The following is a 19,216-nucleotide window of genomic DNA, read 5'->3' on the forward strand; positions in this document are numbered from 1 at the left end:
TGTAAATGCTTTGCTGCTCAGTACACTTACCTATCCATGTGCTGAACCTGATGACTACAGAGGCTGTCTCTATTGTGTGTGCATGTGTGATAGAGGAGTCAAACCATGCAATATCCAGGCCTGTACAACTGCAGCACCAGCAACCAGAGCAAGTACGTATGTCACTGTGTGAACTGCCTGAGAATATCAAACCAGACTAGGTGGCTTGGGAAGCCAACTTCTGAACTGGGACCCATAGATCTAGGCTGGATATCTGTGTGTGTGTCTGAGTGCAGTAACTGGAAATTTTGTCTACCAGACAGCCCAGGGTATTCAGGCAAATTTCTGGAGAAACCGTAAAGTCTGGAAGTTTATTGAGATACCCATTTGAGTGTCTCAACCTCTGCTTCCCACCCCACTTCCTCTCCACCTAACTCAAGACAAGTGGAGATAAGAAGGTACAGGGGTCCCTTACATCACAGTCTTAGTACCTAAATCCAGATACTGCGGAATTCATTAGTGTTCAAGTGAAAGAGTTGGGCATGTGTGTGTCTGACTGAGGGAATCTGTAGCAGGAAGTGGAGAGGGGTTGCAGACATCGTGCATTTGTGTGTGCCATTGACTGGGAGACTGAGGATCAAAAGCCTGTTTCTGGAAACACTGAGCGTTCAGAATTATTATTAGGGATTCACACTGCACACATTCAGGCATGCTTATGTGTCTGTATACTAATCAGCCAGAGTGCAACAGAGTAAGGCTGCTGGTGCTGGTACTGTGTGCATGACTGATCATGTCTGACTCTGGTGATCTGTACAGATGGCTGCGTGTATGTGTGCTGTATATGTATTTGTGTGTACCATTAGGACCACGTGCTCAGCATTGTGACTGGGTAGTTTGAAGGGGCATGGAATTGCAGCAGCCCCAGGTTACCTTACTCAGAATCTCTAACATCTCTCAACCTCCATTTTTTGGCATAGATGAAATAGAAATGAAGTAGCAGAATAAATGCCCAGAGTAATTTAGCAAAGGTACAGGTTCTGTTGACTCCGCCTCTGCAAACCACTACCCACATCTTTACAAGAACTCTTATGCAGCAAGAATTTCTGAAGTAGGAAGAGAAAGATCTCAAAGATTTGGATTTGTACCGATAAAATTTCTAGAAGTTAGCATTCTTTTGTCACATGTGCTGCAAACTACCCTCAGGCAAGTGCCTCAGGATGAAAGACAGAGACTTGAAACAGTGAATTCATAGATTCTGAGAATACCCATCAAAAACTGTTGCTACATAGATGAAAATACCTAGTATATTAAAAAACAAAAGATAGTATAGTTTCTTTTTGTATCTCCTTATAATTACTCTGTTAAGACTAGCAATCAAGAGAATTGCTTGAATTACAACCAAACTCACTGAGTGACAGAACATCTACACACACCCCAAACTTTTAAAGAAATGGATCTGAGACATGCCAAAGTCACACTAGTCTTTATAAACATAGCCCACAACTGCGGCAACATTGTTTCTCAGTAATTGCCAGAATCACTTACCTGTACAGTTTTTGGATTGCATGAGCTGCATTCTTTCTCACATAAGGAGATAAATCAGAAGAGGCTTCCTTAATAGCAAGCATCATAATAGGAACAATAATTGGGACACGTATACTGGATAAAACTCTTAAAGCACTTGCACGGATTAACTGATTAGGATCCTAAAAAACAGGAGTGAAGGAAGAAATAAAACCAGATAGTGCAGAAACAAATAATTAAATTCACTGCTATGTTTACACTAATTAGTGATGACACATTAAAACATGTAAATCTATCCAAGTCAGACTTGCAAGTGAAGGCCATGCTAATAAGAAAATATGCCACACTTCACATAAAGAAATTTCCAAAACCAAGAAAAGGTAAAACAAATTAAGAGAACATTAAACATTACGAAAATATGAGAAGTTTACATAGGAAAACATTAACATAATGCAATTTCCCAAACAAGACATGTTAATTATGGATAAAAAAGGACTAATATTTTATTGAATAATCTGATACATTTGCTGCAATCCAAGCATTTTGAGAGACATGCTAACCCAATTTTATTACTTATACTTATGAAATGTCAAATAAAAACGTTGTTCTCAGTTGTGACATTCCCATTCAAGTTCTTGACAAAATATCCATTGTATGCTTTACTACAAGATATAAACTGAAACCAGTAGCAATAACAATTTTAAAAAACATGTCAAAATATTAAGCTAAATGTTTTGAGGCTTTTTCTATTTCTTATCCTCTCTTCCTTTGCACCAGTTCTTGGTCAATTTTACAATACTCGGGTTAGCTTAGAGATCCAACACATCTGCGTTTGGATGAACTGTTACATAAACTTTATCCATTAATCGTGGGCTTGGAACACAAGGGAAAAATGTTGCTTAATCAAGTACTAAATCCCCCAAAATCTAGCAAAGTGAAATTGCAGCATCATTAATTCATTATAGTGTAAATGTCTTGCCAGAAGGTAACCTCCCAAAAAACATTTCTCCCAAGGACTGAGAGCTGGCAACACATATTTTCATACTGGTTCTTACCTAATTATCAATTCATCTAAGATCTCAAAACTCCTACATCTTAGAAGCTTCCAAGTAGTAAGTATCTGGATGGTGAAAGCTCTTTATTTGACTGTTTTTGGAAAAACATCTTGTTCCTACCAGAGTCAGCAAAGCTCATCTGCAGCTACTTCAGTTTAAAATAAAAAGTTCCTTTGAAAGAGGGGGGGTAAAAAAAAAAATCTCCATGCATAAAGCCTAATTATAATAATTACAAAAATGAACCAAAACATTACAAAAAATGATCAGAGACCTATCTTTCATAGCAAGCTTAGTAATTTCTTTAATTGCTGACAATCTGCACTAGTTTGGTGTCTACCCCCTTGCCACACCACCAATTTTTTTTGTCTACTCAGCCACAACACTATCCCTCCTCCCTCTCCTCTCATTACCCACAGCTCTTAAAAGAGTTATGCCATGAGGAGTGTTCTCTATATACATACATCACAAAGAACACCAGAAACAAAGTCATTTAAATTCTAGCTTTTCATGGTAGTCAGAGATAGTGAAGGCAGTATACATGATATCGGGATATAGGTATTTACCTGCTTTAGTTTACCATATTACACTTACACAGGTATTTTTATTTTTGTGTTACCAGCTCAGAATTCCCTATAGAATGTTATTTAGTAGTCACTCACTTTTAAAGCACGCTGGAAAGTACTGATGGACAACAATGCTAGATCTTGCTGCTCCTCCGCGTAGCGCATTAGATAAACATACACAAGCTTTTTTATCTGAAAAGAGAAAATGCAGTGAATATCACTATGAGAAAATTTTAGAATTCTGTAATACTAGCTTCTGGGTTTCACATTTTTATCAACATTTTCTCCTTGGAAGGAAAACCTAATGGATCCCTGGAGGACTCACATGCTTCTCCAATGTCTTATGAAATGTCTGAGGTGCTGCAATGCCACCTAATTAATGAAACAGTCAGATGAAGGCTACTAACACAAAGTTCTGCTTTATACTATTAACTAGTAAATTAAGACTATAATAATCTAAGATGTAGACATGGGGAAATTAATCACTTGAGAACACTTTTTTTCTTTCTTACAGAAAATAGGTTAAAGTGCAATAGCCAAGAATTTCAACAAGTCCATTTTATTTTACCCTGAAACTCAAAGTAAATTAATCTAACAGATCTGAAAGTGAATAAAACTTTCAGTTTAAGTGTGGTAACATACCCATCTCAAATCTGATTAAAAGAGCACTTACCTTGGATGAAAATAAAAGATATTAGACTCACCTTTGCATGACTACAAGCATTCAAAAGATTCAGTATAAGCATACTACAAAGGATGAAATGTCCAAAGATTAAGAAAACCTCAATATGATTTTGGGAAGGAGGGTATTCAATTTAGTTCGCTTTATCCCTCATACTCAGGAAGTAATGAAAACATTTTTTTTAAACTTTGAGTAAGTAGTAAACTGACTGTTAGACTTAATAATGAAAAATTCTGGAAGACCCTCAACTACAGCTGTGCTAATAATTACTGTCACTATCAGAAGATCTATCTTTGTGCCAATTCTGGAAAAAAAACCCCTAGTATTAAATCACAGAAGATTACACCATACTAAATTATTTTTTGTTCAGCTATAGAGAAGTAGCAATCAACATTGACCACAAGAGGCCTGAGCACTGAATGACTGCAGGTGTGCAAAGAAAGCCTCCTTTCCTTGAAACCACTCTGTGACTAGAAATGGAAGCACTCAGAGCTTCGTGACTACACTATTCTTTTACCATTTACCTTCACTCAATGTTAAAATGCTCTGTTCTATAAAGCTAATCATAACAGGGGCACATTAGGCTTGAGGAACACAGGCAGATTTGTTTAATTAATTTATCAATATAAGCACATCAAAATCCATGAATTATTGATGAAGACTTATTTTTGTTCTATACCACCAATTGTTTATTAGGTCACTTTTTGTATCCTTACCATCCATGACGTGATGCACATAACCAAGCCGAGGTCAGCATGCACTTACAACAAAAAAATCATAAGGCACTTCTGCAAACAATAAGATGCCCTTTGCTTCTCCTCAAATAAATTAACATGTTATACCACTTCTTCATCTCCATTTTCCTACATCAGAGCACTAGGCTCTGATTTTTAAAAAATACAGCAGCTATTTCTGGGCAGGAAATTCACATGGACACTAAGTCACAGAACTGCAGAATGTTCTGAGTTGGAAGGGACCACAAGGCTCATTGAGTCCAACTCTTCAATGAATGGTCCATACAGGGATGGAACTCACAACTTTGGTGTTACTAACACCATGCTCAAACCAACTGAGCTACTCTCAGAGTTATTCAGATAATCAATGTATTTTATGCTACTGCAATGCAACAACTTGTACGGACAGTTTTGGGTAAGAATTCTTAGGAACAGTGCAAAATTAGGCAAAACATTTTCAAGAAATGGGATCAATGTACTAAGAATCTGACTTAATCTAGTAATTTCTCAACATTTCAAAAGCATCCTAAAAAATGGACCTTGACTAATGTTCCTGAGACAGAAAAGAGATGGCAGTAAGTATACCTACACTATTATCTAAACTTGTCATCTAACTCAAATTGACAAAGAAATTTGTCAGATGGCTTCACTGAATGTCCTAATCTCTTTCAGTTCAACAGTCTCTTCCAGCATAAATATGTTAGCATTAAGTGGTGGAAAAATGAGTAAGTAGGGAAGTTTAACTACAGAATAGAAGATGACATGTGAATTCACACAACTGCTCTATTTGTTTTAAAACAGGAGAAAAGGTCCATAAAATATAGACAGTGAAACGCTTCTGCTAATAATGTTTGGTTATCATCTTCACATCCATAAAGGATCCTCCCAACACAGGGGATGGAGGGATGTGTGCAGCCAACACCCTGCTCCAGCTTCTCCCAAGACCATGACAGGAACCATCAGCTCGAAGATGCAGAGAGAAACACAGTAATAGGAGGGAGACCAAATTTAGGACTCTGAGAAACTATACCCTGTCGCACTCCTCCCAGAACAACCTCAAGAGAGCTCAGCTTCTATGCCCAGGTGTTAAAAAAACCAAGAGTCAACAAAGACCAGAGCACCTTTCAGACTGAATGTGTTTTACATGTACAGAAACTGGATATGGATGAAAAGAATTTTAGACAAGACATGGGATATCTTATGAAGGAGAAGCAAGGGAAATCCACATTATCTTGAAAAGATTAAGTCAGGGAAAAACAGACGGATAAGATGGCTGAACAGTTTGATAGTTGGTACATCCATTCTTCTGTACCCCACATGTGAATAGCACAATCTTGCTATTCTCATTGCATTAACTCATTAAATTTCATCTTGAACTGTTTTACTTGGTGAGGTACTCTTTATTCAGCATGAAGATGCATTCACAGGTCTGCAACTACAATGAGGCCACAGGCTAGAGGGCTGCTGTGTCCATGGACACCAGCAACTAGAAAGATTAGAGGGAGAGGACTTAAGTAGCACTCCAGCAACTTCAATGTGACATCAAGCCATAGAGATCTCTCAGTCCAGGGTGGCCAGCACCTGGGACAAGTGAGGGTCTGGCTGCCAACACCTAGGCTGGGACCACAGGCATGGTTCATGAGCGTGCATTTAACTGAAGAGACCACAATATGTAAAACCAAGCTCAAGTCAACGTGTCTGTGGTGCCAGTGACTGGAATGGGAGCAGGTGTATGAGTACATCAAACTGAGAAGTGGCCTGGGAAGGAAGTAGATGCGAGCACCTAAGGGCAAGACTTCAGGAGGTGCTGCCTATGGCATAAACCAGTGAAATCCCATTCAGCTGCAAGGAAAGCCCTGTGGGTCTCTAGGGGCAAGAACCATGTCTTTTTGTGCATCTCTTCAACGGCATAGCCAGCGGGTTAGATAGTAGGGAGCAGGAGAGTCCTAGTTTAGAGGCATTCATATGTGTAAAGATGTTTGTATCAGCAAATGAAAAAGGGCTACAGCCTTAGGGGCTGGTATGTCCACCCTATCAAAAGGGGTGACTGAGATCCATGGGCCAGACATTGTGCAGACTCCACGTGGATATAAATACACACATTCCCACTAGCAGACCATCTTGGACTGCCAAGCTGCTGTGCTTACCTGCTATTTGTGTTCCTGAATACCCTGTGACAATTTACATGGCTGCCTCTATAAATACATATTTGTTCTGTATACGTACAGATGAAATATTTATGCGTATGTGCACACCTACCAGAGATACAGTCTCAAGCACTTCTGGTTGGGCTTAAAGCCCAGATTTGCGACAGTCTTGCCTCTATCATACTAGAGGTTCCAGCCCTAACAGCCAAAAGCACTCCAGATAATTAACATTGTTTAAAGCACTCCTCTTTTTATAAGGTCTCCCTGTTTAAAATTGGACTTAAGACTCCTAACTTACAAACTCATAACTTACAAACACAAATTAAGTGGAACAGAATATTTAGCTAGTCTGATTTCTCATCCCATATCTTTTTATTGCCTATTACTAAAAGTACAATTACAGCTCCTAAAATTATTTTAATACAGTAAGTTACTGAAAAGCTCTGAATTAGCATCTTTGCACTTACACCTCGACTTACCAGTGCTCAATATTTGGCCTTGGCCAAATAAATCCACTCTCTCTCAAAGAACAAAAAAGCCCAAAGTTTTCGAAGTAGAAACTAAAAAAGAATAATTTCTTTAAGGCTAAAATTAAACTCAAACTTGATTATTACTATCCATCCATGCAAATATGGAAGAAAACTGATGTTTTATCGATTATATCACATGTTAGAGTGCGAAAGGAGTGTGCTGAAGCCATTATTACAAGAAATATAATCTTCAGTGTCATAAGCTAGGGAAAAAATAATTTTTTGTTCCTATTAATAATAAAGGCTGAAATGCATGTTTTCTGAAGAGGACAGAAGAACTGAAGCATGCATTCAAATGACTTGTCTCCTTAAAATCCAATACTTCAAACAAGTGTTGCCTAAATTTTTCAAAAATTACAATCCTGAGCAGTAGGAAGTAACTAAAGTCATTGCATGTTCACTCTACTTTCATCAAACTGATGCTTGTTAGGCACCATGAGGTCTCAAACTATAAACTTATAGATGCTATTTTTATTGAAATCTTATTTGTCAAGTTGATTATAACTCTGACACTTCTGCAGGGAAGCTGTTAGTGTATGCACAGTAACAGCATCATAACAGTGAGCATCAGAGTTACATTTTCTACATACACCCTGTGGTTATACAACAGCAACCCTGTGGATTTAAACACATCATCGTTTAACACAACCTCAATTTTCTAGCATTCTGGAAATCTGAATTTTCATTAGTCCAAGATGGATTTTTTTTCCCCTTGCTTTCTTATGAGAAACAACAAAAAAAATTATCCAGAAGAAAGCTACTTTGTATGTCTAATAACACCCAATATAGATGCAAGAGCACACTTTTTTTTTTTCTTTTCACCCAGCCATTACCTTTAAGTTGAAGTCTAATACAATTAGATAAAATTTTCATAAGCAGATTTCCTGTAACAGTATGTTTAACAGGTTAGAGGAATACCTCAATATTTTTACTGGCAACATTCTTCACAACAGCAGGAAACAGCTCAGAAGCATTTTTTCCCTTTGCAATCATCTAAAAAAAAGAAAAAGAAGAGGCAAATCTTAGTAATATAACAATATAATTTATTAGAACGTGGTTTGGGTTTTGTTGCTTTATCACAGATCTGTATTTCAAATCTCATTTCTGTGAAATTGAGGATAAAGATGTGAGTTGTTGTTAATTATTAGACTTTACAGAATACAATCCATACAATAAAAACTCTTGGGTGCTGGCAGGTTATGAGTTTGCTGGAGTGGAATCCATGAACTGGACTTTAACATGTAAGACAGCAAGTAATTTTAAATGCTTTCAAAATTACTAAAAACAGAGACTTTGCTAATCTGAAGAGCCATGCAGAATTACCTGGCTGGAGGGGAAAAAAAAGTCACCCAACAAACCTGCAAAATCCAAGAAGTTATACAAGTTTAAGTTACACAAGTTAAGGGAAAAGCTTGTTTTCCCTGGAACAACTGTGATTTGCAATAGAACCAAGGAGAAAAATAAATAAAACAAGGGTTTTTTCCATAGCAAGTTAAATACAGAGGGCCACAAAGTGTTTATAAAGAACAAAAAAGAACATACAAAAGCCACACAGTAAAAGCAAGATCAATCAGTCCACCAATTTATTTTTTTTTTTAAAGGAAGTATTCATGAAAAAGGCATGCCACAAACAATCAAATTCACAATAAAGATCATAAACATCAAAACCCCAGTTTAGCTTCAGTTCTTGTACAAACAGTTTAAAAAGGAAGTTATTTGTTGGAAACCAGCTACATAAGAAGGAATAAAATACTTTCATATACACTATGGCTGCACAACATTCTGCTTAGATGTAATGTCAGCAGAATGTCTAGCGGTACTTTATGTCTAAACTGCAAACCTGGAATTTCAGGATCATGTTAAATCAACCTACATCAAGTTCAGTGCTGCTGAATACCTAAAGCACTCCTATCTCTAAGAATCTGTGTGTCTTGCTCAAGGTCAAGATTCAGCCAGACAAACACCAAACTAATCAGAAAACACAAAATCTCATTAAGGAATCATAGAAGAGCGACCTTTAGAAGTCATTTAGTCCTGCAGCAAACAGGAACATCTTCAAGATGTTCACAGATCAGGCTGCTCAAAGCCCCGTCATTGAATGTTTCCAAGGATGGGGTATTCCCCCTCTCTCTGGGCAAACCGTCCTAGTGTTTCACCACCATCAATGTAAAATCTTCCTCCTCCTTATACAGAATCTAAATCAACTGTCTTTAGTTTTAAAACATCCCCCCCCACCATGCAGTCATCATAGGCCCTACTGGAAAGTCCCTCTCCAGCTTTCTTGTAGACCCCTTCAGGTACTGGAAGGTGCTACAAGGTCTCCCCAGAGCCTTCTCTTATCCAACTCTCTCAACTGTCCTCACAAAAGAGGTGCTCCAGCCCTCATATCATTTTTGTGGCCTGCTCTGAGAACCTGTTCTAATGTGTCTGTTTTTCCTGTCCTGCAGACTGCAGAACTATATGCAATTCTTCAGTTGGGACACTGGTCCGAGAGTGGAGTAGAGGAGCATAATCATCTTTCTCAACCTGTTGACCACACTTTCTGGGCTACTAGTGAATTCTGTCAGCTCATAACCAGCATTTCATCTACCAGCATGCCGAAGTCCTTCTCATCAGAGCTGCTATTGGTGCCCTCATCCACCAGCCTGTGTTGATACTGGGGGCTGTACTTGGGCTTGTTGCACCCCATGGTATTGCCATAGGTCTACATCACAAGTTTGTCCAGATCCATCTGGATAGCATTCCATCCCTCATACATGTCAACTGCGCCACTCAGTTTTGTGTTGCCTGCAGATCTGGTGAAGGTGCACCCAATCCCACCATCTATATCATTAATGAAGATATCAAACAGTACTGGTCTCAGTGCAGACCCCTGAGGGACACCTCTTGTCACCAATGTCCATCGGGGTTCCACATACGTAAGCAACAACAAATACCCAGGGATCCAATAAAGAAATAAGAGTTCTGCAGCTACAGTTACTCTTATCCATAACCATTATGTTTCAACAATTACTCAACATTTTATAGCTGATTAAACTTCATATTCTCAGCTCATAGATCTGTTTATGTATTTCATTGATAAAACACATTAAAAGCATGAAGAGTTAGGATCTCATGCAATGAAAACAAGAACACACAAAGCAATACTGGTAAACTGCATATTCTGAGAAACTTAGAAGAAGAATGTTGGGAAGAAGAAAGAAGGAAGCTGTAGTTCAAGGTATTGCTCAGTCTTTCAAACGGGTGTAACAGCAGCTGTCCAGCATGACATTTTGATCTAAACCATTTAACATCTTAAATTGTTTATTGCACCTGTATTAAAACACAGGAAGTGACACAAGCATTGTGAAAAAGCAAGCACATTAAATGAATTTCAAAGGGTTTTTAACTAAGAATCTAAAATCAATTTACTACTTTCAGGACTGTGGAGGTGTCCATAATAAATGCCAAATTCAGAATAACATGGTAGTACTTAGCAACAAGATGCACTGCAGAGAAGCAAGACAGAAGACAGTAAGACATCTTTTCTTGGTGCAACAGAAGTTAAAATACATGAAAACAGGGATGATCCTCAGACCTCCTGGATAGACTGTAATGATATGACTTTATGCATTACTGGGATTATTTAATAGATCTAATGTAATAGCTCCAGTGTACCATGTAAATATGTATTTAGGATCTCTTAAAAGAGATTTTGATTCATTATTGCGTAATGATTCATGTATATCCTCCTTAGCTAATGGATCATTGACCTGAAAGAACACAATGGCTCTTTCCAAGATTGAAGTCTATCAGGTCATTTTTGTTGCTGTGCCTAGACATTCTCCATTTGTGTTGTCTTATGGACCTGGAGTTTCTGCACAAAAACTTTCATTCTAGCATAAGTGCTTTGTAATGTCAAGATGTACTAACTTTTTTTTATTCCCATATGAAACACACAGACATGGATGATACTCTCTGAGGGAAATAAGGCACATGACTGTTTCCTAAACATATGCTCTGGAATCTTCAGGAGTGAAAGTCCACTGAATTTTCCCCAGATATTCAATCAGGTTTCACGATCTCACATTGGTTGTTATAATATCAGTGAATGTTTTAAAAGAAATATGAGCTTTATGTTTTCATGGATATAGTATGTATACACAAAAATTTATTTCTAAACCAGCAGTGTTGTTCATATTCTTCCAAAGATTGTAATTATTTTATTGCATGCCTACAAGGAAGAAACATGCAAAATAACACATTGATTTAAAAAAAAGAAGTCATTGATCATGAAAGTCATATTTTAGCTAAGGTACCTTCATGAATAAGAGAGAAGTGAAAAGATAAAAACTGGACTACTCCTATGCTTGAAATTATATTGTTTTAAGTCACTCTCTGGAAGACAGATTTGGCTTTATTTGTAAGGAATCTCCTTCTCCCTAGGATAAAGTTCACAAACTACCTTAAAGGAGGAAGCAGTCACAAAAAGTGCCATAACCAGCATTCTCCTACTACTTCTCCATCACACCTATATGAACAAATGAAGTTTTGGCCTCTTAAAGTCTACTAAAGTATTAAGCTAACTGTCAGTATCGTAGAATTATAAAGAACAGTTTATGTTGGCAGGGACCTTAAAGACTAACCCGTCTCCTGTGGTTAGAGACACCTTACTGAGAAGGCCCCTGTAAGGACAGGCTGAGACAGTTGGGATTGTTCAGCCTAGAGAAGAGAAAGCTATGGGGAGACCTTATAGCACCTTCCAGTACGTAAGGGGGGCTAAAAGAGAGCTGGAGAGGGACACCTATAAGGGCATGTAATGAAACCACAAAGGATAACAGCTTTAAGCTGACAGTGGGTAGGTTTACACTAGGTGTTAGGAAAAAATCATTGTGAGGATGGTGAGGGAGTAGAATAGGTTGGCCACAGAAGTTGTGGATTCTGTATGCACAGTTTTTTCAACTACCTGAAAATAAGCATTCCAGTGAGACATGTTAAACAATACTCTGAAAACAGAGCTCCTTTTTCCTCTAATAATAAGGCTAGAGGAAGCCCTTCATCTCTGAAAAACACATCTCATCCCCAAGAGATGTAAACTTCTCTCTGTATATAAGAACAGAAGCACCTTTGTGCTCCACAAGAACATTATCACCACTGTTACAAGGAATCGTGCTCATATTGTGTAATGTCCCAGTCCTGACCTGTAAAGCTTGTTGAGTTTGTTTTGTTAAAGAGGTTGGTGCCAGGTATCTGATGTGAAACACACTTTAAACATAGCACAGGAAACAGCAAATACCTTGAAGATATGAAAGAAACTGAAAACAGAGGATCCAGTAAATCAAACAACTCACTTGTGGTTAAGTTATGGTCAGCCTTACAAGCTAGAAGGCTGTTTCTGCTTTAAGCAGCAGCAGCTGAGCAGTGGAAAAATATTCAAAAATCAAAAAGTGCCCACTGCTGTTTGGGGAAGTGGCGCTCTTCCTGAAGTGCACAGTGCTTAGAACAGGAACAGAAACCAAGAACCATGAACTTTACAAAAGACAGAAATCTGGTACTGGAAACTGGAGGGAAATGGCAGAATTGGAAAATGGGGGAGCAGAAGAGATGATGTGCCCAATTAGTCCTTCCCTTCAAGTAGCCTTCTCTTGCTGAAGACCACTTGAGCCTGACCATTTCAGCCTAAGTCCATCACTGCATTACTCATTTGTAATGTGTGCATTTTTTGTATGAATAAAGGAAAATTAAAAAATAAAAAAAAAAAAAACAAAAACAAACCAGTACAGCCTTGGTTTAAAATTTAAAACTCATTCAATTTAATGTTTTCTAATTCCCCTCATATACATACATGTACACCTACATTCAGTTTAAACAGTTTCCAAAGACAGATAAAGATTTGGCCAGCTTTTTAAGAAAGAAAACCAAGGGAGCAAGAGTCAGCTTGGCACAATTCTCCTGCCCACAGTAATAACCAGGAAAAAAAGATTTTTTTTTTTTTTTCTGAGGGAAGCAGAAGAATGTAAGTTTATCATAGTACTTTTAAAAGTCATGGTTTTTTTTGAAATGGCACATCTATATGCTACACTGGTCAAACCCTTGAACAATCCCACATCATGTGGAAGAAGATGGATTAAAAAACCTTTCCCAAGCCCAAGAAAGACAATATGAAATAACAGTTGATAGGTTACCGGATCTCACAGGTAACTGGTGTCTCTGGCAGGACTAAGGGATTACAGGCAAAAAGACAACCATCCCAAGTAAAACTCTCATCACTAGATAATGAAGCCCTGGTGTTAGAGGAAAGAACACAATCATATGACAGCACCCATACCTACTCACTCTGGTGCATACTTGGACAGGATTATATATGCAAAAACCAAGCAAAACAAAAAAGCAAATCCAGTGTAGACTAAAGAAACAATGACAGAAAACAAATCCAAAAGCCTCAAAACAAAGAGATCAAATGGACACTGAACAACAATCTTCTATAGCACCTTCTTCCCATACTTTTAAGAAGAAATAATGGGATACTATCAACACCATAATTTTTTTTTTGTAGGGTTTAAACATACAAACATCCATGGTATTAAACATTATTTAATCAACTCTATGGGTGCACATTCACCTGAAACACGTTATCAAATACTCAGGCATCATGCTCAATAAAAAAGAAAAACCTCATACAATTTAATAAAATAAAAATAATAAATGCAACTTGTCATTTTATTCCTGCAAATTTCTGTTGTTTCCAGTCTGATGAATTAGAATCTTCTCTTCAGGAGCTATCTCCTATTCAATGTCTCACTGAAAATAGTTATTTACAGGCATACTGGCATTGTTACATTAATATTTTAAAAGCATATGACTGCATATCCAGATATACCAATTTCTACACAAAATTTCAAATTAAGGATTTTACTGTTTCACCATCACAATTTTAAAGATCATTTAGATACTTAAGTGGTAATCTGATGCAGGATCTGTAAAAAGAAAGCATTATTCCTATCCAAGACAAAAATAATAATAAGCTCCCATACCCCTTAGCAAATAAGAACAATAACAAAAAAATCACATACCCCAACAATCCTTTTCATAGCATCCAGCTTTGCAGAATCTTTACTGCTTTCCAACATCTGTTTTAGGTCTTCATTTCTATGGTAGAAATACAATAAAGAGTCAATTAGAAAAACTAAAAAAATCAAACCAGAATACTAATTTTATACTCTTGCATCAGTTCAGCAAGTTATGGTGAAGTACTGCTCCCTCTTGCCCACTTTTAAATTGTATTTACTAACACTCCATATAATGAAGCATTTAGCAAAAGAAAGTTTCAGATTCTAACAAAAATGTAAGACCATGTAACTTCAATCTGCTGTTAGCTGAACCTGTCTTGAAGGCTGAAATCTTAAAACACAAGAAGAGCTTAGTTAAAACCAACAAATCATTCACTCCTCCCTTGTTCCCCAGGGAGAGCCAGATGCAATAACTAGAAGTTAGCATGTTTGTATTAAAATACAATATCAGCTTATGTAAGTCACTGAAAAGCCCAGACTTCAGTATGCTCTGAATTTCACTAAGAATCAGGGATATAATATATATGTGCTCCTGCCTGCCTTTTTGGTCTGTAAATTGCTATCCCCTATCCTCAGGATTAAAACTTTCAGATCTTACATGTTCTACAAGCTGTAAGACTAAGACAGCCTGATGATTAGACACATACAGTGTCCAAGCACTTTTTATGGCTGAAATAAATTCTCTCACAAAAATACCAAGTTAATAAGAATATTCTCTTGTGGATACTGCTTTTCACTTACTGTCACTAATAAGTAACCTCATCCTGTTTGGCATTTTAGATGCAAACAGATCACAGTCTAGCTGCATTTACAGACTATGAAAGTTTATAAAAAAGATTCTTTGAAAAAACAGCTTTTTTGTAACATCTGTATTGCCTGATTTACTGAAAGGTACAAGCAAATAGAAACTTGAGACACCTGCAATATTCCAAAAAACTCTGAAGATTTCCAAGTTTACAAACTCTGTGAACTTCCACACGAGTGAAAGGCAACACAGTGGGTAGACCACGGCCAGACACAAGATGCTCACAGAGCCATTCTTTCACTCCCTTCTTGAAGCAAGATGGAGGTGAGAAAACAGGATGGAAAAAACCTCATATGTCAAGATAAAGACAGATTAATAAAGCAAAAGCAAAGGCTGCATGCAGAAGCGAAAGAAAACAAAATATTTATTCTCTACTTCACATCAGCAAGCGATGTCCAACCACTTTCCCAGGAAGCAGGGCTTTAGTACACATAGCGGCTGCTCTGGAAGACCAACATCATAAGAAAGAATGCCCACCCCTTCTCCTTGTTCTTCACTTTTACTGTTGACCAGTCATCAGATGGTAGGGAATATCCCCTTGGTCTGCCTGGGCCAGGAGTCCTGGCTACACGTCCTTCAAGGTCTTGCCCACCCCCAGGCTACTAACGAAGGGGGATATTGAAGAGGCAGTCTTGACTCCTGTGTGAGCACTGCTCAGCAATAGCTACAACACTGGTGTGTTACTAACACCTTTCTCACTACTAATACAAAGCATAGCACGATGAAGAGTGCTGCGAGGGAAAATAATTCCATCTCAGCCAGACCAAATACACCCAGACAAGATTTCAAAAGTGAATGCGGAACCTGGATATGTTCTGATTTATCACAGCCCTCAGAATTTCATGTGCGAAGAAGAAGAATGTAAGCTAAAGCTGAAATTAGTTACAATGAGACAAAATGTTGTCATTCATTTGGTCATAAACCTTTAATTAGAATTTTTCCTACTTGCAAGGCACGGAAACACTCTAACAGAGATTTCTTCATATTTTCAGAACCAGTACTGCATCTGTTTTGTGCCTCTCCACAAAAAAATCCACATTGCCCACATTTCAGTATACATCCATGTAAGAACTGCAACTAGATGGAAAAGAAAACCCAACAAAACAATCAAGACATTTCCTACTAAGCTAAGACATGTAAAATTCAGGATACCTATACGCAACTTATAACTTAAGTCTAAGTCCTTTTTCAAAACCAAGTGTTTAATGAAATACTTGGAGCAACCTATTACAGATTCCCTATATTGTCAATATTTGCTTCACTTGATAGCTTAGTATTTAATTATTAGCAAAAAAAAGAAAAAAAGGAAAAAAAAAAAAGAGAAAGAAAAAAGGAAGTATTCAATCCCCTTGTCTGCTTTAGTACCATTTCCCAGATATCACTGGTAATTCCCTATTTTTTTCTGCATGACACTCAAAGGTTTTAATTGTCTTTAGTTACTCCTGGGCATGTTCAAAGATCTCTGAGGTCAGTCTTCTATTGCTACATTTGTTTGGTTGTGTACTTTGGTCATCTAAATTACATGTCCTATTCAATTTTGTCCTGGAGTTTTGCATACTATTAAGATAAGCTTAGTAAGTCTATGGCTGGACACCTTCATGGCAAGCGGTAACATCCAATGTACCTTCCTTCTGTAACACCACTGAAGGCTGACAGGTCTTTTAAAAATCACTGATGCTGTGATGTCACACGTTTTTCTATTGTCTGCATTTCTGTTCCAGGATAAAGGCACACCTTCCTCTACATTAAACTCTACATTTTTCTGATTTCACTTAAAGATGCCATATTCATCTCTACATCATCACACTTCTCCCAGCCACTCTGTATTTTCCCCTCAGATCTATATCTTTATTTTTTTGTATCAGAAATAAAGTATTTGTTTGGGGGCTGTACATAAAATCTAGTTAATTCAGGCTTTTTACTTTACAATCCCTCTGTATAGTTCCACTTGCAATTAATCTTTTAGGAAGCATAGTTTTGATCCAATTTTTGGCAGCTCTTTTTATTCCCATCACTCTTGGGCATAGGAACAGCTTATTTTGCTAACATTCCTACCCACCTATTCCTCCCAAGTAAGTCTCAGTTCTTTTTCTGATCAGCTTGAAGTACCTTGCCCGAGATTTTGCTCTTGCTGGATACAGAAATTCAGAAACCTCTAATTCCTTCTGCTTAAGTCACAGTTCTTACCTGTTCAAGAATCTGTATGACATGGTAAGAAAGTTACACATTAAAGACGGGACTTGATTTAGAAAGTTGCTTTTAGTCCTATGTTCCTGCTTCTAGTTTCCTACCGTTGTTGCAAAATGTGCAATAAATAAAAATTTTCTTAAGAAAGGATGTTCTTTGATGTTTCATCTTTGTATACTTTCAAGCCTAATCAACAACAAATGAGATTCAATCTACGAAATGGATAGCAGCTAAAAAGCAAGTTCAAAGTGAGGTCTGTGCGTTAGAAAGACAAACTACCCATCTGTAGAATTACCTTGTTAAGATTTGGGGCTTGACATGTTTCAATGATCTCAAACCCCAGGTGATGTTAGCAAAGCTTGGGAAGAATAATGCACCCCTGAGGGTGGACAAAGAATGCAAAATTTATGGACCACAAGGGTTTTGCAAAACCCCCAAGACAAAGAGGAAGCCAATGAAGACAACTCAACAACAGTGTGAAATCAGCTCCAACTGGGTAAAAGGCAATTCTGGCAGGGGGAGACTGTGACCACAGCCCACCAACTTAAAAACCACTGACCCCAAGTAAGAGAAAGGCTGAGCATGTGGACCATTATCATGAGAAGTGAGAGATTCATTAACCAATAGAAGGTAGAATACCAATTAACAAACAAACAAACAAACAAACGCGCACACACACACATACACACACACACAAAAAGCCAACAAAATGGAAAATGTAGAAATAAGAATTTGAATTTGAGGATCAAGTAGCAAAAATGGAGGAAGTTAAACAAAAAGAGATCCAAGTACACGCTGAAGACTGTCTCCCAGAATGTAACAAATAACAAGGAAAAAAAAAGTGAATTTAAGATATGAAGAGAGAAGAAATGTTTAACGATGAGCTGACTTCTAAAGTATTATAGAAAATATACTATTATACACTTCAAATTAAAGCATTTTGAACTGTTAGCTGGGAAGATATAAATCACAGAAATTAATACATGAAGATCCATTTTCAGCCAGCCTTGTTTCCATAAGAGAAAAGAAACAGGGGAAAAAATAAAGAAAGAAAAATAGGAATTAAACAACAAGTTCCTGATTAATCCATTTGGAAATTAAATGTTACTTGAACTGCTGGGGGTTTTTGGGTTTTTAAAAATATTTTCTAACAAATTATAATCCAGGATTAGCAAATATTAGATACTTACAGAGTAAAATATTGCTCCATACACCCACACGGATCACCAGCAGCAGCAAACCTTTTTTCTTCTACTGTTAGATACGGTTTCAATGTAACGTCAAAGTTTTTCCCTTTAAGAGCAGACTTAATAGTGCAAGACACCTCAATTATTTTGCCCAGCATTGTGGAGTTTTGTTCCATTCTTTTAAGAGAAGTATGTAAAAAAACCAATAAAAAAAAATTACTGCACTCAACCAAGCTTGCCTGCCAAGAGTGAGGTCTACTCTAAAAAAAATAAAATCTTACAAAGTAACAGGATACCCACTCCCTTGCTGTTTTAACTTCCAGAAACAAATACCACACGCAGATTTCAAAGGTCATTTCCCTCCAAAAACAACTCTTATCAGCAGCCTCAATGAACAATGGCAAAGACAAATGCATTTCAGTCTTTAGTAATACAGTTTATTGTACAGTAAAAATATTTTCATCTTTTGATCATTAAGAAGTTTCCAGGAAATTTTAATCCTTAAATAAAATTTCTCAAAATAGAAAGCATAAATGTAAGCTTTGCAGTCATCCAGGAGTTCATGTTTCTATACTCATTAGTTAGGCTGAGGTGACAGTTCATCAATACACAATCCTAGACAAATACTTTCTTTATCACTTATCTCCACTTGCCAGGGACTCAGGAAAATGTAAGCAACCCCCAGCTGCATCAATACCTTTGCCTCCCACTGCTAAAACTTTCAGAGAGATTCTAGCTTTACAGAGTTAAGTACATATTATGGATGATTGAACA

The 19,216-nt window shown here is 37.4% G+C and overlaps 1 protein-coding gene across 2 annotated transcripts in view; it reads right to left on the minus strand.

The window, feature by feature from the left end:
• The window catches only part of AP3B1 (adaptor related protein complex 3 subunit beta 1), a 153,990-nt gene that overhangs the window by 125,976 nt on the left and 8,798 nt on the right, over positions 1-19,216 (minus strand). For both annotated transcript variants that reach the window (XM_056514721.1, XM_056514722.1), the window contains exons 2-5: positions 14,267-14,342; positions 8,133-8,207; positions 3,218-3,313; positions 1,525-1,685 (exon numbers count right to left, since the gene is read on the minus strand). In XM_056514721.1, the coding sequence (XP_056370696.1) occupies positions 1,525-1,685; positions 3,218-3,313; positions 8,133-8,207; positions 14,267-14,342 (408 nt within the window). The remainder of the gene's footprint in view (positions 1-1,524; positions 1,686-3,217; positions 3,314-8,132; positions 8,208-14,266; positions 14,343-19,216) is intronic.

Source organism: Oenanthe melanoleuca, chromosome Z (genome assembly GCF_029582105.1).
Source record: "Oenanthe melanoleuca isolate GR-GAL-2019-014 chromosome Z, OMel1.0, whole genome shotgun sequence".
NCBI lineage: Eukaryota > Metazoa > Chordata > Aves > Passeriformes > Muscicapidae > Oenanthe > Oenanthe melanoleuca.